Raw genomic sequence first — 25,397 nt, 5'->3', positions numbered from 1 at the left:
AATGGAGTGTGCAAAATATGGTGTAGCTGTGCATAGAAACCAATCGGCTTCCAGGTATTTTTTTTGTCAAAGCTTAAAAAGGATAAGTTCATCTTTGGGAACATGATACATGTTCCACCTGTTTTTAGGGTGGAACATGCAACATGTTCCCATAGCTGCAGCCACACCCGCCGCCCGCCCTCCCTCCCTCCGACAGATAGTATGGGGAGTAGTTTCCCCATACTGTCAAATTTGAAAACAGCGTGGCCGTGCGCGGCTCTGCCCACATGGCTCTGTCATTCATTCACGGACTTCTGTGAATGAATGAACTGCAAGTTCCGACAGCCTTAGAGGTTGTGGTCTTTAGTTTTCAATGAACTACCACAGCACTGTGGAACGCCATGGTAGTTCATTGAAGCTTCCTGTCAGTATATTTGCTTGACTGTACATCTCGTATGGCAAGCAGATATTCTGAAAGGTCTGCAGGAGACCTGCATGGCAGCAGCAATCTACTGATCACTGGTGCAATGCTTTCCAGGCTCCTTTGGACAAAAATAATAAATGCACATTTTTTTACCTGCAAAAAATGTGCTTTTATTATGTTTGTCCAAAAGAAGAACTTATTTAATTGAACAAGCTGAAGTTAGCAGCTGAGTGCCTACCATGCACAGCTGCACCAGATTTTGCACTCTCCAGTTTTAGTAAATACACCCATTATAGGGCTATCCTATGCTGCCCAAGACAATCAGCTGTTAGGTGGCTGTTCAAAAGCAGCTTCAAGGCCACTAGACAATCTGACCTACTAAGTTTAAAACTGGAGCTGTGTTGTTCTGAAATCAGCATATAGTACTATATGTAAATTGGAGGGATGTGGAGTATAATTAAAAAAAAAAAAAAAAAAAGTATTAAAAAGTGATAGACAGGGGTAGTCTTTAGTCAACAAGACATGAAGACATTATATGACCGCTCCATTTATTTATTTTTCTATATCCACATCACTCCAATCTGAATACTAGGTTTTACATTCTTTACTCCTCCATGCATCAACCCACACACTGCTGTATATTCTATATACACTATCACAGCAAAGTGCACACTGTGCACTGTGTGTACCACAACAAACCGTGCCTGTATACATAAAAGACTCTTACCAGCCACAGCTTGGTGGTGGCAGACATCTTGCCATGCTGATCATACATCCAGCCATGGTACGACAAGAGCTGCTTCAGGATGTAGCGCATAGTCATGATAAGTGCAAACCATAGGCCTGTGGAAAAGAGTAGGGCGCTGATAATGCTCTGCCCCTGGTGAGAAAGGTAGCCACTGAAAAGAAATCACCAATGGTGCAACACATTAGTAAAACTAGTAGAACATATAAAATTATCTGTATTTTTAACATTCAACTAATATTTAATTGGCTCTAAAATGGACACAATTGTAAGGCAATCTCAAAGATAGCACATTTTCAGTGACAAAGAAAAAACTGACAGATGGAAGGACATGGACAAAAAAGCCACTACACAGCACATTCGAGCTAAGGTGGTGTAACCTTGAAAAAAAAAAAGCTAAGGTCATCATTTCCAAAGACCTTCTCCTATGACAGCTGTGCTGTTAAAGTAGCAATGGGTGCAGTCACAACGTTTTTCAGGTATCAACAGCAGACCTGCATTATTAGATCTCCTAATGTGAGGAGAGGTCTGGACTAGACATGAACTATTTTGAACACTTTTTCAAACAAAGATTCTACTATGCATTTACCATGTTTCTGAAGATCTCTGCAATATTTTAAAGCACAACTTAATTTTGTAAAGCGCTGCACAAACTGAGCGCGTAAAAATCCAGAACAACAAAAACAACTAAATGCATTGCTTATTTTTTTTTTTTTTTATTGTTTGCCAACAGGACTGGCAGGCTCTCTATTGAAGGAAACATGCAATTCTCAGCATAATGTAAAACGGAACAGAGTATGCCCAGCTCCCTGTACACTTCCGGCACAGTGCCAGTGTTCAGGATGAATGACATCAGTCCGCACAGCCAAAGACCAGCGACCCAGCAGAAGGTATCAAAGATGTCGGTATCAAACTGTTTCAAGTTAACATTTACACTCCATTATAACCAACATTATATAATTCTGCACTACTACTCTATGTATACCTGACTGGCAGATGTTCTTTGATTTTGCCAATCATTCCCATGGATGGGTCCACACGAGCGTACATAGTTCCCATGATGGCAATTACCACAAACAGCCAGCTTGAAGGACTGGCAGGATAGACACCAGTAATAAAACTATTCTGTAAAAATAAGGAATAGTAAAAAAGTATTAAAGCATATGCCAATTAAAAAAAAAAAAAACACAAAAAAAAACCAAAAAAAAAAAAAAAACACAAAAACATATTTAGTACATTTCTGGGGTACATGCACCTCTTTTTCCCTTGTGTTTTGTCCCTTTAAACACACTGCAAGTACAGAAAAAAAAATTCCTCCTAATATCACATGACAGCACAGTGTAATTTTAATTCTGAACTTCAAAAACACATGGTGTCATTCTTTCCTATTTCATTTCTGATGAAATACACAAGCGCTCTCATCTCCTCCCCTCCTCCCCTGTACAGGCAGAGAGCACAGGAAGTTACCAGCTTACAAGATTTCTGGAAAAATAAAGAGGTATTTTTGTTTTATATCTATCAAACATAAATAGCAAAAAATCTTTCAAAAAGGTATATTTAGTAGACCAAAACAGAGCAAATAAGAGCAACTCATTGCTGGGTTTTACATACACCAAATTACAGCACAAAAGAAACAAAAAAAGAATTTCTGAAGCAGAAAGAGAAGTATAGCGCAATTTTACTGAGTTCTTATTCTGAGTTCTTATTTGCCATAAAGCATTTTTGAAACAGGTGTCTAAATTGAAAAGAATTCCTCTCCATTCTTGCTCTGGTAGCAAAATCTAAATTTTTAAAGGTTTTGCCTTAAGTTACAGTTTAACAACTTCCAGCCCAAGCCAATTATGACACTTCTCTTCTACATGTAAAAATCTATTTTTTTGCTACAAAATTACTCAGCGCCCCCAAACATATACATGTTTAAGCAGAAGCCCTAGAGAATAAAATGGTGGGTGTTGCAGTTTTTCAGACATCTCCTCTTGCCGTCTGTAAAATAAATCCAGTGGGTAATTTGCTGCTAGGATGGTTTTTACAATAATCGCTGACTGAATAGAAAGATACCAGGATAATGTTTCTAGCTGCAGGCATCATCCTGGTAAAATAATAGAAAGTCAAGGACGTCCATGGACTTCCACCTATCGGGAAGTGGTTAACCACTTCCTGTCCGGACACTTTTACCCCCTTCCTGTCCAGGGCAATTTTTAGCTTTCAGCGCTATCACACTTTGAATGACAATTGTGCGGTCATGCAACACTGTACCCATATGAATTTTTTACCATTTTTTTGAGACAGATAAAGCTTTATTTTGGTGGTATTTATTCACCGCTGGGATTTTTATTTTTTTTACTATGTAAATGAAAAAGTTCAAAAATTTTGAAAAAAAGTGTTTTTTTAAATAAAATTTTGCAAATAAATAATATTTCATCATAAATCTTAGCCAAAATTTATTCCGTTATTTTTTTAGTAAAAAAAAAAAAATCCAAATTAGTTTATAACCAAAAATTATAATTTTTAAACATTTTTTTTTACATTTTATTTTATTTTTTTTATATTATTTTTTATTTTTTTTACATACTGTCACCCTAGCAGTACACTGTCACCATGGTGACACTGTACTACTTGTGGAGGGTGATGAAGATTTTTTTTTTTTTTTTACACTGATTGCTTTTACACCCATATAGGATGTAAAAGCAATCATTTCTCTTTCTCTCTGTCTGCATTCCTGCAGTCATTGAGAATTACTGAGTGAGCTGTGAGTGGTCACAGCTTGTCACATGGTACAAGGCTGTTGTGAATAGCCTTGTACCATGTGACCTCTGTGATCATTCACAGATTTCACACATAGTAAGCAATGATGTCACAAGTGACATCTTGCTTACTACTTTGCATGTAATCACTGATTCGCCAATCAGTGATCACATGATCGGGACCTCGTACAGAGGTCCCGTCCGACGATCGGTGTTTCACTGTGTCCGGAGGACACAGCGGGCACTGGATCGCGGTGGTGCGTGCTCCCAGGGAGCGCGCACAGCTAGAAAAGGCGGGTGCCGTTTATGGACGGCAACCCGACCCTGGACTGCCACCGCCCTGCCGTTTATAAACAGCAGGCGGACGGCAAGAGGTTAAAGCAGACTTAAGTGAACAACATAAATGTCAAAGGAGAGAACCATGTTTTTTTTTTTTTTTTTTTTTTTAGAGATTGACAGAATAAATGACAAGGGGGAATGTTTTGAACCTAGAGGACAACAGGGATAACCTCAGAATATGGAAATGCTTCTTTAGAGTGAGAGATGTGAAAGTGGAATAGACTTCTACAGGAGTGAGTTCTAACAAACTAAGATTCCTTAAAAAAAAAAAAAAAAAAAAAAAAAAAAAGCTGGATGTAGTTTTAAGTACACAAAATGTAACTAGGTATTAAATGTGAAAACAAATGCCTCTGTAGATTGTTGAATACCTGACTGCTTGTGGGGATCAGGAAGAATTTTTTTGGGAGCAAATCCTCCCATACTGTATAACGGTTTTTGCCTTCAACTGGATCAACCAATTCTAGCAACCTAATATCTTTTGGATGAATGTGATGGACAGAATTTTTTTTTTTTAAGTGGCTGTAAACACAAAATGTTTTACCTTAAAATTAATTTATATCTTATATCTCCTAGATTGTAAGCTCAAAAGAGCAGGGCCCTCGAACCCCTCGTGTATTGTATTGTATTGTTACTGTCTTGTCTCATGTTCTGTCCCCCTTGGTACTGTACAGCGCTGAGCATACTCTTTGGCGCTATATAAATACTGTATAATAATAATAATAATATTATCTTAGATATGAAATTTGAACAAAACAGATCGTTCTATACTGTGTACTTGTCTCTATCCAAAGCTGAGTGCAATTTCTCTCTGTTGTCTGCTTCTTTTGTTATCTGCATGAGTCACTTCTGACAGCTTTTCCAACACCAAGATAAAAAAGGGGGTTGTGGGAGGAGAGCTCCAGCACACAGCTTGTGATTGACAGCTACTGCTATGCTTTTTCTCGTAGTGTGAGGAGGGGGGGGGGGTGTCCTTCCCTCCAGTCAGGCTCAGAGTTCTTCTCTCCCATGCCCCCTGCTTTGTGCTGCTGAGAGATGCTGACAGATTCTGTGCAAATTCTGAGTTTTACAATACGCTACAGGACAGATGACTACAGATAAACAGGTACAGCTTTTGTAGAAGAATTTATTTAATCTCTGTATCACTTGAGGCTAGTCACTTCACTGGTTATATGTAAGAGTTTTTAACAGTTTAAAAGTGGTAGTAAATTAATTTCTGGTACTTTTACCTACAGGTAATGCTTATAATAAAGCTTACCTGTAGGTAAAATGAATATCACCTAAACGTGCACCGTTTAGGAGATATTCCACGGAGCAGCAGCCGGTGATGTCACTGGTGCATATATTCTGAAGGAACGGCACACCGTGCTGTTCCTTCAAAGGTCTGTGCCGCAAACCGTGACTCCCGCACATGACATCATCACGGCTCGGCTTATCAGACAGCCAGAGCCCACGAACCTGGAAGGAAGACCGGGTGAAGATGGAAGCCCGGTCAACAGTGACAGTGCACCACTGGAGGACTCGTTTTAAGGTACCGGTAAGTCTCTCATAATGTGCTAGCATGCCGTGCATACTAGCACATTATGGCTTTACCCTGCAGGGCGATTTATTTTTTTTAAACAAACTTTACTACCACTTTAATACATTTCCTGCCTTAGGGTGAAAAACGCCCACTACCTGTTCCACTACTGTTCTTTCTTAAGTCTGCACAACCATAGAAACTTCATTATCAACTGAGATTCTTAGGTAAGCTATGTTATGACTGCTTCTCTTTACAGTGCACTAATAAAGCTACTGGAACAAACAACACAATCACCATACCACACCGCTTACCCTGAGGCGAGCTAGCTTCTTCTTCCAGGATCGGAGCCCGGAGATGTAAACCTGTTTAAGAGCCTCATGGCTTAATCGAAGGTCAATACCTTCTGGTGTAACTGTAAACTGGAATGCCACAGCCTGGTGGGCTTCTGCCATTGTGGTAGTTCTTCAGTCCAAATCTATGTGAAGCAAAAAAAAGAAAAAAGAGAAAAGAAAACTGTAATAAAATAAAGTATCATAAAACCCTGAGCTTTTGTCTGCTAGTTGCAAACAGCTCATAAACATAAAAAAGGAAACTGTAGTGCTTATTCAGTGAGCATATTATGCTGCAATTACATATTAATTATTGTATGATAATGTTTATCCTAAATTTGACAGAAAACAGCCTACACAGACTTCGTGCAAAATATAAAGCTGTCTTGCACTGGTCTCTAAGCCCTACAGAACATCAAAGAAACCATGGTTTCCATACATGTGAGAATTTCTGAGAATACTCTTTGCTTGACACTGGAATGAGTGAGTAGCTCTGAGGAAAGGGACTCGTCCCCGAAACGCATCAACCACCTGATCACACTGACTGTCAGAACACCTTGCCCGTTGTTGTGGCCATCTCCATTATGCAAAGCTTTTTATACATGCTATGTCTGTGAGTATGTTTTTGTCTTTTACACCGTTTAATAAATCTTGGATAATGCACTAGGTGTTTGCGCCACCTGTCTGCTCTTTTCCCAGTGGTTGATTTACCCCATCTGAGGAGGGCTGAATCCCTGAAGCATTATCTGTAGGCCACTCCTGTCATGGTTCCCTTGGCATCCCTTTGGCAATTTATTTCCTGGAGCACTGGAGAGTACACACGGTTATCCAATCTCAGCTTCAGCTGCCTATTTACACGTTCCTGTTGCTTCCAAAGCCTTACTCCATAGAAGGTATTGCTTCTATGAGGAATATGTCTGAAAAGCTGTATGCGGTTTGAAATAACTGGATTTATACCATTAGATTCTAAAATGTTTTTATTTTTAAAAAATAAACTTGGCATCTGTACCTGCTCTGTGCAATGGTTTTGCACAGAGCAGCCCTGACCCTCCTCTTCCTGAGTCCCCGTCGGCCGAGTGCCACCACAGCCCATAGGGGCTACTCGTTCATGTTCGCCAGAGCCAGGTCTTCGTGTCCATTGACACATAGAATGCTGCTCGTTCCCGCTACTCAGACTGCCATACCCCAAAGACTAACCCTGCACCTCAGATGCACATGCATTTCAACACACAACACATGGTTGCACAATGCCGTGTGCAATTATCGCAGAGGTTTACTGCTTTACTTTAAACTATAGGCTATTTTTTTCCCCATTTTGGATAGAGCAAGGGAGGGTTATAACTCGTCAGATTTGTTTTTTTTGCCATCTGTGTCCCATTGTGGAGATTTCCCTTCACTTCCCTTAGCCAAAACAGGAAATGAGAGGAAACCCACAATTTTAGATTTTCTTTTACTTTCAATGACAATGGTAAACAGGACAAAATAGAGAGGGTGAATCTGTTTAATAATACAAACTGACAGGTATTCTAATCTCTCTCCACTCTATTCCAAAATGAAAATAAGTAAATAAATTTGCCTTTAGTTACACTTTAAAGCTCGAAACTTCTCTTTGCTTCTGTCCGCTGCAGTAAGTCCATTCCACCACTAGATGTACCCAGTCTTCCAGGCTGAATGACGCCCATTTAACCTGAAGATGGAGGACATACTGCAAGTTCAGGGAATCATTCACCTCACTCAAGGGGGCATCACCATGGCACCCTGCACACCCACTGCAATTATGCAGAGAGAGAAACTAATCCCTTCACCACTGTTCTCTGTATTAATTGAGGATTGCCTGCTGGCAGAAGATCCAAAGAGGAAGAGGTGTCGTACGATTGACCTGAAGACATCTAGAGGGATAACAAAAAAAAAAAAAAAAAGACAGCAGGGGACCTCTGGGGGGGAGCACTTGGATGAGGCAGGATAGAAATGGGCTTTAAAAACTCCATAAAATAGAAATAATTCCTGTGCAAGAATCAAGTGATTTTTCTTGGTATAGTTTGCTGTGTCAAACATCCGTGCTTAGTGATTTAGCAAATTTTTAACAGATGTAATAGCAGCTCCACCACCACCACTGCCATTGTGTAATTGTTCCCACTGACAGTATTTTCTTGATGATGATGATGATCATTGAAGAATACATTTCCATTCTGCTGGAAAATCTGTTGACTTCACATGAGCCACTTTTAGTCATTTTCCTGTAGTTTTTGCACATCAAATCAGCAAAATGTCATGCAAGTCTGGTAAATCTTTGCAGGATTAGAGGAAACAATTGATCTATCAGCAGCATAAAAGAAAACGCCAATTATGTTAACATAAAGCAGATAGATTACAAGACAGACATTTCAGTGGATAGCATCCAACAAAGATGAATTCCAAAAGTAATCAGGTGAAAGAAAATATGGTTTAGAAGAATTTCATAAATCTGTGTTCTGTCTGCCATAGAAACAGCAATCATGACTATGGGTACCTTTAATGGAGAACTAACAAAAGCCACAAGAGACAGAGGATTGCCACTGTGGGGCTCACCCGCTGCCGTGTATAACAACGAAAAGCATGGTGGAAAATACACAATTAACATTAAAACAGAAAAAAAGTCACCATGGAAACTGCAGTTTTGTAATGGCAGCAAGTAATGCATTTTTCTTCACATTCAAATTTCTATCGTTGTATTCCCTGAACATGATTTAAACAACTGACTGAGGCATTTAGCTTTTAAAAATGAGGCCAAAATGAAAAAAACAGCTGACTTGTTTTGTTAGGCTTCATTCACATGGCCTGTGGTTTGCGTTGGAAGGAAAGATGCCAATGTGCCAATTCTGGTGCACTACTCTGTTTAAAATGATAAAAGGCATTTTTAAATAACAATCATGTTATACATGCCTGCTCTGTGCACTGGTTTTTGCACAGAGTAGCTCTGATCCTCCTTTTCATGGGTTCCCTGATGGCACTCCTGGCCCCTCCCTCCTGCCTAGTGCTCCCATAACACAAGCAGCATGCTATTGGGGCACCTGGGCAGGCTTGCTTCTAATCTGCTGCTCCGTGTCTTCATTCATACGGAGCTTCGCCCCCTCCTCTCTTTGTTAGCAGAAGAAGCAATTGGCTCCCACTACTGTCAATCACAACCAGTGAGCTGTCTCAGCCAATGAGGAGGAAGAAACCCTGGAGAACCGCTGCTCTTGTGCACATTGCTGGATCGAGATGAGGCTCAGGTAGGTATTGGGGGGGGGGGGGAAAGAGGGGCTGCTGCACACAGGATTTTTACCTTCATGCATAGAATGCATAAAGGTAAAAAACCTTGTGCCTCTGCAACTACTTTAACCGCCAGAGTATTTACCCCCCTTCCTGACCAGGCCATTTTTTGCGATACGGCGCTGCGTTATTATAACTGACAATTGTTCGGTCATGCAATGCTGTACATAAATGAAATTTATGTCACTTTTTCCCCACAAATAGAGCTTTCTTTCTGTGGTATTTGATCACCTGTGCGGTTTTTTTTTTTGCGCTATAAACAAAAAAAAGACTCATCAAATACAGCGTATTTTTGAACAGGGGGATAAAGCTGGACGTCTGTTGGCTTGGTTGGCTAAGGAACAAACTGCCTTGACTAATGTCACCCTTATACAGGCTGATGATGGTTCTAGGATCCTTGATCCAGTCTTAATCATCGTTTTGTCGACTACTATGCTAATTTTTTATTCCTCTAAAGCAGCGGTTCTCAACCTGGGGGTCGCGACCCCTTTGGGGGTCGAACGACGCTTCCACAGGGGTCGCCTAAGACCATCGGAAAACACATATTTCCGATGGTCTTAGGAACCGAGACACCGCTCCTCGCCGCCGCTACCGCCGTCTCCAGGTGTGGGCGGGATGACATGCCGCCCCTGTCATCTGGACACACCTCGAGATCAATCCTCGCCTGTGATTGGCCGCCGGCACTGTAGCTCAGGAGAGGCACACAGGCGGCCAATCACTGGCAAGGAGGTGGAGCTTGGAGAGGAGGAGCCGAGCGGCACCGCGAAGATCGAGCGAGTGAAGAGGAGGAGAGCGGCCGGAGAAGGAAGACATCTGACAGGTAAGTGTCGGTACCATGGGAGAGGGAGGGAGCGAGCGAGCCCAGGCTGGAGCAGGGGTCTGCAAGGTAAGTATCATTGGTGTCAGTGGGAATAGTGCCCCATCATTGGTGTCACTAATACCAATAATGGGGCACTATTCCTCCCACTGACACCAACGATGGGGCACTATTCCTCCCCCAAATGACACCAACGATGGGGCACTATTCCTCCCCCACTGACACCAAGGATGGGGCACAATTCCTCCCCCCACTGACACCAAGGATGGGGCACTATTCCTCCCCCCACTGACACCAAGGATGGGGCACTATTCCTCCCCCCACTGACACCAAGGATGGGGCACTATTCCTCCCCCCACTGACACCAAGGATGGGGCACTATTCCTCCCCCCACCGACACCAATGATGGAGCACTATTCCTCCTCCCACCGACACCAATGATAGGGCACTATTCCTCCTCCCACTGACACCTATGATGGGGCACTATTCCTCCCACCGACACCAATGATGGAGCACTATTCCTTCCACTGACACCAATGATGAGGCACTATTCCTCCCACTGATACCAATGATGGGACACTATTCCTCCCACTGATACCAATGATGGGACACTATTCCTCCCACTGATACCAATGATGGGACACTATTCCTCCCACTGATACCAATGATGGGGCACTATTCCTCCCACTGACACCAATGATGGGGCACTATTCCTCCCACTGACACCAATGATGGGGCACTATTCCTCCCACTGACACCAATGATGGGGCACTATTCCTCCCACTGACACCAATGATGGGGCACTATTCCTCCCACTGACACCGATGATGGTACACTATTCCTCCCACTGACACCGATGATGGGGCACTATTCCTCCCACTGATACCGATGATGGGACACTATTCCTCCCACTGACACAGATGATGGGGCACTATTCCTCCCACTGACACCAATGATGGGGCACTATTCCTCCCACTGACACCAATGACGGGGCTCTATTCCTCCCACCGACACCAATGACGGGGCACTATTCCTCCCACCGACACCAATGACGGGGCACTATTCCTCCCACCGACACCAATGACGGGGCACTATTCCTCCCACTGACACCAATGACGGGGCACTATTCCTCCCACTGACACCAATGACGGGGCACTATTCCTCCCACTGACACCAATGACGGGGCACTATTCCTTCCACTGACACCAATGACGGGGCACTATTCCTCCCACTGACACCAATGAAGGGGCACTATTCCTCCCACTGACACCAATGAAGGGGGCACTATTCCTCCCACTGACACCAATGATGGGGCACTATTCCTCCCACTGACACCAATGATGGGGCACTATTCCTCCCACTGATACCAATGATGGGGCACTATTCCTCCCACTGACACCAATGACGTGGCACTATTCCTCCTACTGCAAAATTACAGTTATGAAGTAGCAACGAAAATAATTTTATGGTTGGGGGTCACCACAACATGAGGAACTGTATTAAGGGGTCGCGGTGTTAGAAAGGTTGAGAACCACTGCTCTAAAGCTTATACGCCACAGGACCTGTCCCAGTATTTGGATTGTGTTGAACTGCCATCTCTCTCCGCAGTCCAGAGGGGACAATTGGAGGCTCCGATTTCCTTGGAGGAGATCCAGCAGGCGATTGGCACTCTCCAATCCGGTAAAACACCAGGTCCGGATGGCTTTCCAATAGTATTCTATAAAACATATATTGAACAACTGGCCCCCCCGCTTCCAAACACTTTTTAATACACTATTCGAGATGGGAACCTTGCCTTCTTCTATGCACCAAGCGGTGGTAGTGGTGATTTTAAAGCCTGGGAAGGACCTGACTCACTCCTCCTCCTATCGACCAATTTCCCCGTTGAACACTGATGCGAAAATACTCGCTAAGGTGCTTGCTGGGAGTCTGTGCTCGGTTATTTCTACGTTAGTACACAATGATCAGATGGGCTTTATGACGGGTAAGACCACTGACATCAACGTACAGAGACTATTCACCCATAAATCTATGGCAGGGACAGCGACAACCCTGGTGTGCTGCTGTCCCTGGATGCCGAAAAGGCCTTCAATTCGGTTGAGTGGGAGTATTTGTGGGAAACTCAGACGTTTCAGACTTGGCCCCACTTTTATTTCATGGGTCAGATGCCTGTACAGTGCGCCATTTGCAAGAGTCCATACTAACAATATCCTTTCTACCCCTTTTGCTCTCCACAGGGGCACTCGGCAGGGTTGGGACTATTGGTCTCCCATATGATAGCAATAAAATCCTAATAAAAAAAAATAAAAAAATATACATGAAAGTAGAAAAAAAAATTGGAGCCTCCCCACCCCCACACGCAGATATTTAGGTTTAGTTTTCGGCCACATGCATTCTGAATTTTCAGTATCAGTGTTGGCACCAGAATTTTCATTTCGGTGAACCACTAGTTGAGATGAAAGTTGTCTACCCCGCCCATATATACATATATATAATTTTGCGCAGCTGTGCCACCCTGTAGCAGTACTTCTGCTATACGGCGGATGGCAAGTGGTTAATTTATTTGGTTTGAGAACTTTATTCAGTTCTATTAAACGCAGCATCAGTGCAATGCTACACTGAAAAAAAGTGTTGGACCTCAATTTAGAGATGTTAACCAACTTCAAACCAGGCAAAGAAAATAGAACTACAAAAGAAATCAATATTAAAAAAAAAAAAAACAAAAACACAAATACAAAACATTAATATATGTGTGGTGTGTTTTTTTTTTTTGGAGGGGCATAAATAGCAATGCAATAAAAACCTTTACAGCTTATAAAAAGTGTTAGCTGGCTGTAGAATTACCGCTCTCCCCAGACATTTGCAAAGATGCCTAATATGGGTTATGCAATCTGCATTTATATACTCAGGTACTTAGTAGGTGAGCATATGTGTTAGTGTGTGAGGAACAGTCCTTTCATTTTTCCGCCCAGTGGAAGATGTGCCCTACCCCTCGCACTGCAGCCTGACTGCTTGTACCACCCATATCCTCCTATAGCCCTTCACTTGTGAGATTCAATTATTTTGATTGGGTACTGTGAACACATTTCAATAAAAACCACGGAAGGCTCCTGGGAAGGCACAAGGACTACCGATCCCTGGGCAACAAGCCTTTAAACCACCATTTAAGAAAATATGCTCTTTGAGGACAAACGTGAAAAACAATCAATGAAGAGATTGGAACTCGATCTTTTATCCTACACTTCCCTCATCCAAACATCAGAAGTGTTGTGAAGCCAGAAATGGGCAAACACCAACAGTCTAACCCCACTCTGTTTATAGCGTACAGAAGAAAGCAGGCAGGGATTCCCATTCACACCCACAGATAGCCCCCATAAAGTAGCATAGAACTAATACATGGGTACAGTTCAGCTTAACCACTTGCCCTCCAGAGATTTATCCCCCCCCCCCCCACCTTCCTGACCAGGCCATTTTTTGCATTACGGAGCTGCGTTACTTTAACTGACCATTGCGCAGTCATGCAGCACTGCACCCAAATGAAAGTTATGTCACTCTTTTCCCACGAATAGAGCTTTCTTTGGTATTTGACCACCTGTGCGTTTTTTATTGTTTGCGTTATATATATATATAATTAGTTCTAACTTTTTGCTATTAAACATGTCCAGTAAAAAAAATTTAAAAATCAAGTCTAGTCATAAACTTAGGCCAAACTATATTCTGCGACATGTCTTTGCTAAAAAAAAAAATCCCAATATGTGTAAATTAATTTGTTTACGTTAAAGTTATAGCGTTTACAAATGGCGGAATAGATACTGGTATTTTTTTTTTTCTACTAGTAATGGCGACGATCAGCAACTTATAGAGGGACTGCGGCGGGCATTCTGACACCGGAGGGAACAGACTTGTCACTACAGTGATCAGTGCTAAAACAAAAAGCACTGTTCTAATGGCACTGGGCAGGAAGGGGTTAACATGAGGGGCGATCAAAGGGTTAACTGTGTGCTGTTTTACTATGTGCTGTGTCCGTGTGCTTCACTGTAAGCACACTGCTTTGCATGGTTGTGCTGTGCAAAGCCATCCAAAGCAGTGTGCACGAGCTGACAGGGAGAACTCTTTTGGGGGGGGTGTTTGTTTGTTTTTTTGTTAACTTTTTTGAGTATAGATCTATGCTTGTCCCAAGCATGTTTAAAGCCATTTACTGTTGACTGGCTCACTCAGAGAGTTTATTCCAAGCATCAGCTACTCTTTCAGTAAGGTCATGTCCCTGTGTTCTTGATTTTGGTTTCGCATGGAAAACTGACAGGCGGACCGCCAGCGTGAAAGGGGCCTGAAGTTCCTGACAACTGAGAACAAATAAACAAGGAAGACAACATTTCAAATATGTCAGTTTGCAGGCATGTTAAACCAGACTGTAAGCAAAGTATAAAATTAAGTGGTACTAAACCCAAAAGCATAACTGTAATGTATTGCAGCTTACCAATCATTAGATGTGGTGGTTGCATTAGTTTCTTTTTTTTAGGCTTTTTTCCCTCCTTTGCGACCTGGTGATCTGGCCAGTAACACACCTCTTGTATTAGAGTGCCCCCAGACACAACCATGTACAGCAACATTGTTAATCTGGGGTGAGGAGTGTTAGATGTACTAGCAGATTTGAATACACCATTGAATTAGATTTGAATAAAATCTGAATTACAGTTAACACTTAATAAGCAATAACAGCAGTTTCATTTTTGAGATAAAGTTTTTTCATACATAAAAGCTGACCATTGTCAGTACCAGTCTGTAGAAAATAGCTGGTCTCAACCCTATAACTGCTACATCTGCAGAACAGCTTGTTCTGTTGAAAAACAGCAGACCTGCTGGTGGGATCACCAGATGAAGCTAAAGGAAAGAAAGCCTAAAGAAAAAATAAAACAAATGCAGCCACCACATCTAAGGATTGGTAAACTGCAATATAATATATACTTTTAGGTTTAAAGTATAACTAAAGGCAAAACTTATTTTTTTTTAGTTTTGGACATAGTAGAGAGGGATTAGAACACCTGTCAGTTGTTATTGCTGCCTTACTCCATCCAAAAATGAGAAGAGTTTTGCCTACAGTTCTACTTTAATACCACCTTAAATCAGAATCATTTACAGTATATCGGAAACCCTTTATTTTTTGTTTGGCCTGGGTGGGCGATGGTTAAAACCCCTTTTTGCTTTAGATTTTAAGTTTATTGCAGACTTGACCTGACTAGAATAATTCCCACGCGACTTTAGAAAGGTAAAGGTCTAAATGTAAACTTTAACTCGTACATGATTTCCAGCAACAGTATGTAAACGCATCCACGTGATTATGTATTTAGGGCAGAAGTCACGGCATTAGCCGCACCCAATGAAAACATTACATGCAAGGGAAAGAAGACAGGTCGCTCCCACTAAGGTTTAACTTCCAGATAATAATTAAAAAGCCCCATTGTAAAACTAACGGATGTCTGTTAAAATACAAGCTAGGCAGTCCCAGGAAACTTCAGCATATTGGATTTAAAAGTAACACAACTCCTTGAAAGTCAACAAGTAACCAAAGAAAACCTGTCATGGGTGAAATACAAGTAATGCAATTGCTGGCCTCTACTTGTGTAGCTATCACGCTGACTCTCTTGTTTTAAATATTTAAAGTGGAGTTCCAGTGAAAAATAGAAAAAAAATAAAAGTCAGCAAAAAACGGACACTTACTTGTCCCTCAATCCCGCCGTGTGTCCCCCACAACCTGTTTAACAGCCGAGTGCTCACAGCGCATGCGCAAGTAGCGCTGAGCTTTGTGAATGGACCTGCCTCATGTCCCAGAAGACTACGGGGAGAAGGGGGCAACAACTTCCGCTACAGATCGCCTAGGTGATCGCAGCGGAAGTAGGAGCGGGTACCTGTCAATTTCGGGTCCCCAAAAGGTGCTAATCCTTAACGGGGAGTGGGGGGCAAAGCCTTAAGGTAGAACTTCCGCTTTTGGGTGGAGCTACACTTTAAAGTCAGTTAGGTTTCATTCACATTGCCGGGGTGGCACCATCAAGTCTCAGCAGCTGTAAACACTGCCTGTACACACTGTCTGCAAACAGCTACAGGTGTTAGCAGCCCCTGTCAGATTTGTATTCTGTACAATTCAATGGCCGGAGCTGCTGCTGTTCGCCTGTAACAGATCATCTGAACGGTTATATGTAAATAGTCTCCAACCGACCTGGACACAGGCAGTGTATGTCCGAGATTGGCGTCTCTGTGGAGTTTTGGCCGCACACAAAACTGGCTGCGACTAATCAGCTGGTTTGTGAGCAGCCATAGCACAGAGTGTTGTCGCATCCATAGGTGACGCAGAAAACTATCCGCTGCTACACTGCCATGTAAATGTAGCTTGACTTGCATTTCTGAACTGAACTGGCAATCAAAGAAGGCTGACAGACAAAGCAGAACTAAACCTTTCTAGACTTATTCACACCACGGTGCAGAGACATCAGTTTTTCTGCATGAGTTCTAAAGGGCACTACAAAATGAATTGTTCTCTATGTGCCCTATTCACACGACACTGGTATCATGTGCAGATTTTTTTCTACGCAGGAATCTGCAAAATGTATAATTCTCATGGAAGCAAGCATAAAAACTGTTGTAAACTGATGTCTCCGCAAGTGAAATCTGCACCTATGGTGTGAACGAGGCCTTAACCACCTCCCGCCGCCATATAGTAATATGATGGGCGCAAGATGGTTCTTTCGTTCTGGGAGGACGTCATATGATGTCCTCCCATTCTCACTGCGCATGCGCGGTTTAGGGAGCGTGCAGCGATCGGCGCTGCGTCCCTCGGACACAGCGGATCACCGATCAGGGAAAGAGCTGAAGATGTCGGCTCTGTCATGTGATCAGCTGTGTCCAATCACAGCTGATCACATGTAAAACAGGGAAATGCCGGTTATCGGCATTTCTCTCCCCTCGAGCTGTCACGCTGACAGAGGAGAGGAGAGCTGGTAATCGGCTTTCCGTGGAGAGGACATGTACACTGGTCATCAAGGCACTGATGATCAGTGTAGCCCCAGCAGTGCCACCTGTCAGTGTCCATCAGTGCCTTATGTCAGTGCTCGACAGTGCCTCATGCCAGTGCCTACAAGTGCACATCAATGCCACATATCAGTGCCCATCTGAGCTGCCTTTCAGTGTCACCCAGTGCCAGTCAGTGCCACCTATCAATGCCAATCAGTGCCACATATCAGTGCTGCCAATCAGTGCCACCTATCAGCGCTGCCAGCCAGTGCTGCCTAACAGTGCCATGTATCAGTGCTGCCTTTCAGTGCCCATCAGTGCCGCCTGTCAATGCCTCATCAGTGCCTATCAGTGCAGCCTATCAGTGCCCATCAGTGCAGCCTCATTAGCGCACATCAGTGAAGGAGAAAAATCACTTATTTACAAATTTTTATAACAAAAACTAAGAAAAAACATTTTTTTTTCAAAATTTTCAGTGGTTTTTGGTTTAAGAAAAAATAAAAAACCCAGGTGATTAAATACCACCAAAATAAAGCTCGATCTCTCACAAAAAAAATGATAAAAATTTCATATGAGTACAGTGTTGTTTGACCGCACAATTGTCATTCAAAGTGTGACAGCGCTGAAAGCTGGAAATTGGCCTCGGCAGGAAGGGGGTATAAGTGCCCTGTAGGCTAGCGGTTAAAACCAAGGAATCGCCCATCTTTGCTCTGTTTGATCAGACGCTGCCATGGGGCTGCAGATGTGATCAGTTATGACACCAGCCATTTGATGGTTTGACAGTTCAGTTGAGAGTCAACATAAGCACACCAGTAACTAGAACAGTTATTATTCAAGGCATGCCTCAAAGTGGTTGTATGACATTAAATATGAACATAACACTCTAGTGTACATGTCTCAATTGAAAGCACTGACTGTCATTTCTGGCTGCTATCAGCATGAATCAATGAATCACTTCTGACAAGTTTGTCAGCCTCAGCTCTGTTCCTGTGTGCTATGTGGAAGGGGAGGAGGTGTTTCTTCCCTCCAATCAGCTCTCAGAGCTCTCCTCACTGAGCTTTGAAGTGTGTAATTTCAGCTCTCTGCCCTCTGAACTCTCAGACAAGCTTTACACTGTGTGCACACAATGATTAGGCATGTGAGTATTTTGACCAAATCATAATTTTTATGCATACTGTCCCACGCCAAGCTGTATAAACTAGAATGCCTACTGGATTTAGGAATATCAGGTGATGTGTATTTGTGTAATGAGGGAGGGTGTGGCCTAAGAAGATCAGAACCATATATCAAGGTGCGCATAAATTAGGCCGATTCTTTTCCTTGGGCAAAAAAAAAGATTTAACTGACTCTGAAAAGTCAAAAATTGTAAAACGTCTCTCAGAGGGATGCAACACTATTGAAATTGCCAAGATATCAGGGTGTGATCACAGAACCAGCAAATGTTTTATTGCAAATAGTCAACAGGATCGCAAGAAATATGTTGAGAAAAAAAAGATGCAAATTAACTGCCAGTTTTGAGAAGAATCAAATGTGAAGCTACCAGGAACCATTGTCCTCCAGTGCTGTTATATTCCAGAACTGCAACCTACCTGGAGTGCCCAGAAGTACAAGGTGTTCAGTGTTCAGACATGGCCAAGGTAAGGAAGGCTGAAACCTGACCACCACTGAACAAGACACATAAGCTGAAACGTCAGGACTGGCCAAGAAATATCTATAGACATATTTTTCAAAGGTTTTATGGACAGGTGAGAGAAGTGACTCTTGATGGACCACATGGATGGACCCATGGCTCGATAAGTAACAGAAACAAAGCTCCACTTCGACTCAGATGCCAGCAAGGTGGAGGTGGTGTACTGGTATTATTAAAGATGAGCTAGTTGGACCTAGTTGGGTTGAAGATGGGCTTGAAAAATCAACTCCCAAACCTACTGCCAGTTTTTAGAAGACACTTTTCAAGCAGAGGTACACGAAAAAGTCTACATCTTTCAAGAAAACAATATTTATGCAGGACAATGCTCCATCATATACATCAGAGTGCTCCACTGCATGGCTAGCCAGTAATGGCCTTAAAGTCTAAGATGAAAGAATAATGACATGGCCCCCTTTTTCACCTGACCTAAACTCTGTTGAGAACTTGTGGGCCCTTCTTAAATGGGAGATTTAGGCTCCGTTCACACCTATGCAGTTTTTGTCCGTTTTGCGTTTTTCTACTTGCATTTTTGACACATTTTTACTGCGTTTTGTTCAGTTTTTTTTTTGTAAAGTGCAAATTTTTTTCTGCTAGGCAGAATAAAAATACAAAACACGGCAAAAACGCACTACCATGTATTTCAGCAGATTCTCCAATAAACTCTACTGCAGCAAAAATGTTGCTTTTTGCTTTTAAAAAAGTCCCTGACCCTTTCCGAAAAAGCAACATCTCAAAAAAAGCATAGATGTGAACATGTTCTATAGGAAACCATGTTAAATGGACTGTAGTGCGTTTCTGCAAAAATCAGTAAAAAAACGCATTGGTGTGAACAGAACCATATGGTGAAGGAAATCAGTACACCTCACTGAACAGTGTCTGGGAGGCTGTGGTTGCTGCTGCACAAAAAGTTGATCATCACCAGATCAAGAAACTGACAGACTCCATGAATGGAAGGCTTATGACTGTTATTGAAAAGAAGGGTGGCTATATTGGTCACTGATTTTTTTTTTTTTTTTTAAACCGCTTTTCCACCTCTGCTACAGGTTGGCAGAGGTGCGAAAAATCGCGCGCGCACACACACACACACACACACACACACACACAATTTCTGTGTAGGAGGCACGCACGAGCCGTGCGCACGCCCTACCCGTGCTGCTATTCGCGGCCTCAGCTGTCAATCACCGGGACCCGGACAGTGTTTACTCACCGTCCCCCGGTGATCGAGGTGCATTACCGTCGGAGGGAGAGAACTGTAAGTAAACAATACAGTTCTCTCCCGTCAGCTCCTGCACACTGCTATGCATGGCTTTGTATAGCAGAGCCATGCAAAGTAGTGTGCTTACAGTGAAGCACACACACACACACAGGTTACAGTAAAACACACAGTTAACCCTTTGATCACCCCACATGTTAACTCCTTCCTGCCCAGTGCCATTAGTACAGTGTCAGTGCTTTTTATTAGCACGGATCACTGTATTGGTGTAACTGGGGATGTCAGTGACACCAAGTCAGTTCCCCCCAGTGTCAAAATGCACGCCCCAGTTCCGCAGTCCTGCTATACGTCGTCGATCGCCGCCATTGCTAATAAACAATTTTAAAATCCCAGTATATATACCGCCATTTGTAAACGCTATAACTTTCACATAAACCAATTATTTAACAGCAGAATACATTTTGGCCTAAATTTATGATGAAATTTGATTTTTTACATTTTTTACTGGACATGTTTAAAAGCAAAAAGTCAAAAATGTTGTTTTTTTCTCAAAATTGTGGTTTTTTTTTCGTTTTTATAGTGCAAAAAAAAACCAAACAAAAAAAAAAACCGCACAGGCAATCAAATACCACCGAAAGAAAGTTCTACTCATGGGAAAAAAGTACATAAATTTAATTTGGGTGCAGCGTTGCATGACCGTGCAATTGTCAGTTAAAATAACGCAGCGCCGTAACGCAAAAAAAGGCCTGGTCATGAAGGGGGGTAAATCCTCTGGAGGGCAAGTGGCTAAATGTCAAAAATGTTTATTTCTAAATTTTGAGTTGTTTTGTTCTCACTTTAACAGATGCAAAACAAACAAGTAAGATGGGAAAATTTTCATTTTTCATTTAGATGCATAATAATTCAGCACACTAAGCCTGGGTCACACTTTTGCGGTGTGGTATATCGCATGCGATTCATACAGGAACCGCATCCCTGTGCGAATCTCATGCAAATTCTGTGCGGTGCGTTTGAGCCATACATTTTGTATGGCTCAAATCGCACCACATCTGCACCAAAAAGGTGCAGGACCCTTTTTTTTGGTCCGCACTACAATCAGATCACATGGGTATTCAAACCCATGCGATCTGATTCTGCACATTGCACCGCGTTTTGTGGACCGATTTCAGGATGTTGTTAACATACACACCCGCAGATGTTCGCATGAACAGGATGTGATTGTGATGCGGTGCAGAATTCGCACAGAAACCGATGCGAATTCCGCACCGCGTCAGTGTGAACCCAGACTAATAGTTGCCCAATAATTGTGCACACACATATATTCTCCATAGAAAGCCAAAAACCTCACTTTTACTTTCATAAATATTCAGGTTTGAGGTTTATAAACATTTTTGATTGACCAAGAGCACTGTAGTTGTTCAATAATGAAATCAATCTTCAAAAATACAGCCTGCCTAATAATTGTGCACACAGTGTATAAATTCTGGACTTTGGCTATAGAGAAGAGAAATGCGGATAAACAGGTACAACTTATGCAGGAGGATTTGTTTCATCTCTGTATACCACCTGAGGCTAATCACTTCACCCAGTATATGTGAGGGTTTAAAACACACTTGAAATGTAAATTAAAAATAAATAAGTGATGTAACGCTGCTAAATAATAGCTACAAAAATTAAAAGAGTGACATAGCTGAATAAAACGTCCACAATGAGTCCATATATGTAAAATCAATCAATTTGTAATAAAGATTCTTCCACAATTCATGCGCTTTCTTGTGCTGATATCCCATACACCATCAAGTAAAATAGTACACATAACATACAGTGCCACCCCAGTGCTCACAGAACTCTCACTTCAGAGTACACGGAAATGCACTTTATGATATCAAATAGGCAAAGGGATTAGTCACTTTTTCAATCCACAGCCATGTGATAGTAATCAAACACCTTTGAGCTTTCAATAGATTGTTAAACCAGAGCTAGGGATCGGTCCTTTGAAGGGTGATGGAGGTCACACATTCCTATCCTTAAAATGGAACAAAGAACACTCCCATGGTGCAATATGTACTAATATAAAAATGTATTAAGAAGCAGTAATACACTCACATGTAGTAAATGAATAAAATGCCATAAAATCATCAGGTGCAGGCTTCACTTGTCAGCTGAACTCACTATTCATGTCTGCCCAGAGCCAAGCCCCCTAGGGACCGATCCCTGGCTGTGGTTTGACAATCTCTTGAAAGCTCAAAGGTGTTTGATTACTACCACATGCTTGTGGATTGAAAAATTGAAGAATCCTTTGGTCTGTTTGATATCATAAAGAGCATTTCCATGTCCTCTGAGGTGGCACTATATGTTATGTACACTATTTTACCTGAGGTGTATGGGATATCAGCATAAGACGAAAACACAAGAATTACACAGGTCTGCGACTAAAAAGCGGTTTGATTATTTTCATCTAATTTCCATGTATTTTGGTGTGCTGAAAACAAATAAAATATTGAAAAAACTCCTAGACGTCATGATTTGCCACAAAATGCTAAATTGTCTTCCAATTTATCAAAATTTTTTAATTGTTGGTATTTTTTTTATATGATGGGTTTTTAACCAAATTAAAAGTCCAACTTACTATTAATTAATTCACATAAGTGCATTTAAGATATACAATACCAAAAAAACCTGAAAGGGGTTGTCCGATTTATGTAAAAAAAAATAGAGCACTGTAAATCTGATGGTCAGCGATACATACATAAACTAAGCAAGTTTTAGGGAAAAATAATTCTATTTCTTCATTTCCCTAGTTCTCTTCTGGCCCCTTTGTTATTTGCAGGTAAACAATCTCTGCCCCTCCCCCCCTGCAAAGGGGGTGAATACAAGCGCTGACTACTGGGATACTCAGCAGCATGCTGTATGTGTAAGCCTCAGCCCTGAGTCTGTGCTTCTAATGGTAGAAGGGGTTAATCTTGGTGGTTTTTACGCTTCCATACCTGTAGGTCATTCCGTACACTTGAAGGAAACCTACGAGAACTTGGAATTGGTTCTTCGTAAACTTAAATATGAAGACCATGGTTGGCAAGTGTGTGGGGACTTGAAGGTCTTGTGCATGCTGCTTGGGCAACAAGCTGGGTATACCAAATACCCTTGTTTTCTGTGTCTATGGGACAGTCGAGACCGACAAAATCACTGGACCAAGAAGAGTTGGCAGCCGAGGGTGCTAACAGTCGGTGAAAAAAATGTCCTCCGAGAAACTTTGGTACCTTCCCATAAAGTTCTTCTACCACCTCTCCACATAAAATTGGGATTGATGAAGAAATTCGTAAAATCACTTCCAAGAGATTGAGAATGCTTCAAATACTTGGTCACCAAGTTTCCAGGTCTGTCAGAGGCAAAATTGAAGGTAGGTGTGTTTGTCGGACCAGACATTAGAAGGCTTATAGTTGATCAAGAGTTTGTCAATACCATGACGGATCCTCAAAAAGAAGGGTGGATTGCAGTTAAAGTAGTACAGGAATTTTTAGGCAATAACAAAGATCCTCACTACAAAAAGATTGTCAGACGAATGCTGAAAGCATTTCAAGCTTTAGGTTGCCTGATGAGTTTGAAAGTGCATTTCCTCCAGTCCCACCTTGACTACTTTCCTGAAAATTTGGGAGCTGTGAGTGAGGAACAAGGTGAACGATTCCACCAAGACATTAAAGTGATGGAAAGGAGATACCAGGGAAAATGGAGCATTACAATGATGGCAGACTACTGTTGGATGCTTCAGAGAGACATTCCAGATGCTACTCACAAGTGTAAATGCACCAAGAGGAGCCTCACAGGGAAGAAGAATCGAGTTTAGTGTGTGTAGGTGAGCTCATTTCAGTTCAAAAAAGGATTTTCATGAAAAAATTGTAATAAAACTTTAATTTTATAAGTCTATTTCCATTTATTTTGAGGTATTGCCTTATTTAACATAGTTACCTAAATTGTCAGGAAACGTGATGTCCTATGACAAAATGGAGGTCATTTTCGGATTCAGCACACCAAAAAACAAAGATTATGTGGAATAACCAAAACAGCTCTTGAAAAAAATTTTTTTGCAGACCTGTGTTATGGAAGAATCTTTATTACAAATTGATTGATTTTACATATATGGACTCATTGTGGACGTTTTATTCAGCTATATCACTCTTTTAATTTTTGTAGCTATTATTTAGCAGTGCTACATCACTTATTTTTTAATTTGCTTTACTATTGTGAGAACACAATATGATGTTAGCAGCAGACACTATCATCACACTATTTTTATTTTAAGTTCTGCTTGTGTGGCATTTGTTTTTTCTTCCTCTCTGTCATTATTGAGGTAATGCAGGGGTTTCACGCCTATATTCAACACTTTAAATGTAACTGGAGAAAACCACTAAATTGGTGGGTTTTGTTCTGCTTTAGGCACAGCTTGTTATCAGGCAACTGAGCACTTGATGACCATTTGTATTTGAAGTTGTCCCTTGTTTCATTATAGTTAAATCATATGTGGCATATTTATTTTATTTCAGGTACTTATATAGCGCCGTCAATTTACGCAGCACTTTTACATATATATATATTGTACATTCACATCAGTCCCTAACCCTCAAGGGGTGTACAATCTAAGGTCCCTAACTCACATTCATACATACACATACTATGGACAATTTAGACAGGATCCAATTAACCTACCTGCATGTCTTTGGAGTGTGGGAGGAAACTGGAGTACCCAGAGGAAACACACGCAGGCACAGGGAGAACATGCAACCTCCAGGCAGGTGGTGCCGTGGTTGGGATACATATGCAGGTAATACACAGGCTATGGAATCAAATGTTCTACAAAACCTTTATATTTTTCAAAAGGCTCCCAAGTGCCCAAATGTTTTATCCAGCGGTCATGCGACTGCAACTATTCTGTCCCATTGCATTATTTGTTGTTATATAACAAGCAGCATCAGCATGTGTCCTAAAGGGCCCAATGAAATAAGTGGGGATGCTACCTGACAATGCTACAATACACTAAACATTGATAGGTTTCAGCAGCACGGAGAAGACTAATGGGATCATCATAAATTTACATTGTAGTTTACCTTCTAAGTTAATAAAGGGCTGGATATAAAAAGTAATTTTAAAGGATACCTTTTTAAAATAAAAAACATGTTGCAATTACCTTACCAGCCCCAAATCTCCTCTTCTGGGGTTCCTCGCTATTACTCTCAGCTCCTCCTCTTCTGTGTCTGTCCCTATAAGAAGCTGCCTTCTATGGGGGCAAGCATGTTTCTCTCTCCCGAGC

General features: G+C 41.8%; 1 protein-coding gene across 4 annotated transcripts in view; it reads right to left on the bottom strand.

Annotated features, from left to right (window-relative positions):
- Positions 1–25,397, bottom strand: part of LOC149463009 (carnitine O-palmitoyltransferase 1, liver isoform-like) — a 95,012-nt gene that overhangs the window by 49,379 nt on the left and 20,236 nt on the right. For all 4 annotated transcript variants that reach the window (XM_089676075.1, XM_089676074.1, XM_089676076.1 and 1 more), the window contains exons 2-4: positions 6,062–6,225; positions 2,134–2,273; positions 1,131–1,302 (exon numbers count right to left, since the gene is read on the bottom strand). In XM_089676075.1, coding sequence (XP_089532201.1) covers positions 1,131–1,302; positions 2,134–2,273; positions 6,062–6,202 — 453 coding nt within the window. In that variant the 5' untranslated portion in view covers positions 6,203–6,225. The remainder of the gene's footprint in view (positions 1–1,130; positions 1,303–2,133; positions 2,274–6,061; positions 6,226–25,397) is intronic.

Source organism: Staurois parvus, unplaced genomic scaffold, assembly GCF_062004578.1.
Source record: "Staurois parvus isolate SC_StPar_1 unplaced genomic scaffold, SC_StPar_1.0 ptg000163l, whole genome shotgun sequence".
Lineage (NCBI taxonomy): Eukaryota > Metazoa > Chordata > Amphibia > Anura > Ranidae > Staurois > Staurois parvus.
Note: the sequence above shows the minus strand (reverse complement) of the source record. Positions and strands in the feature narration are given on the sequence as shown.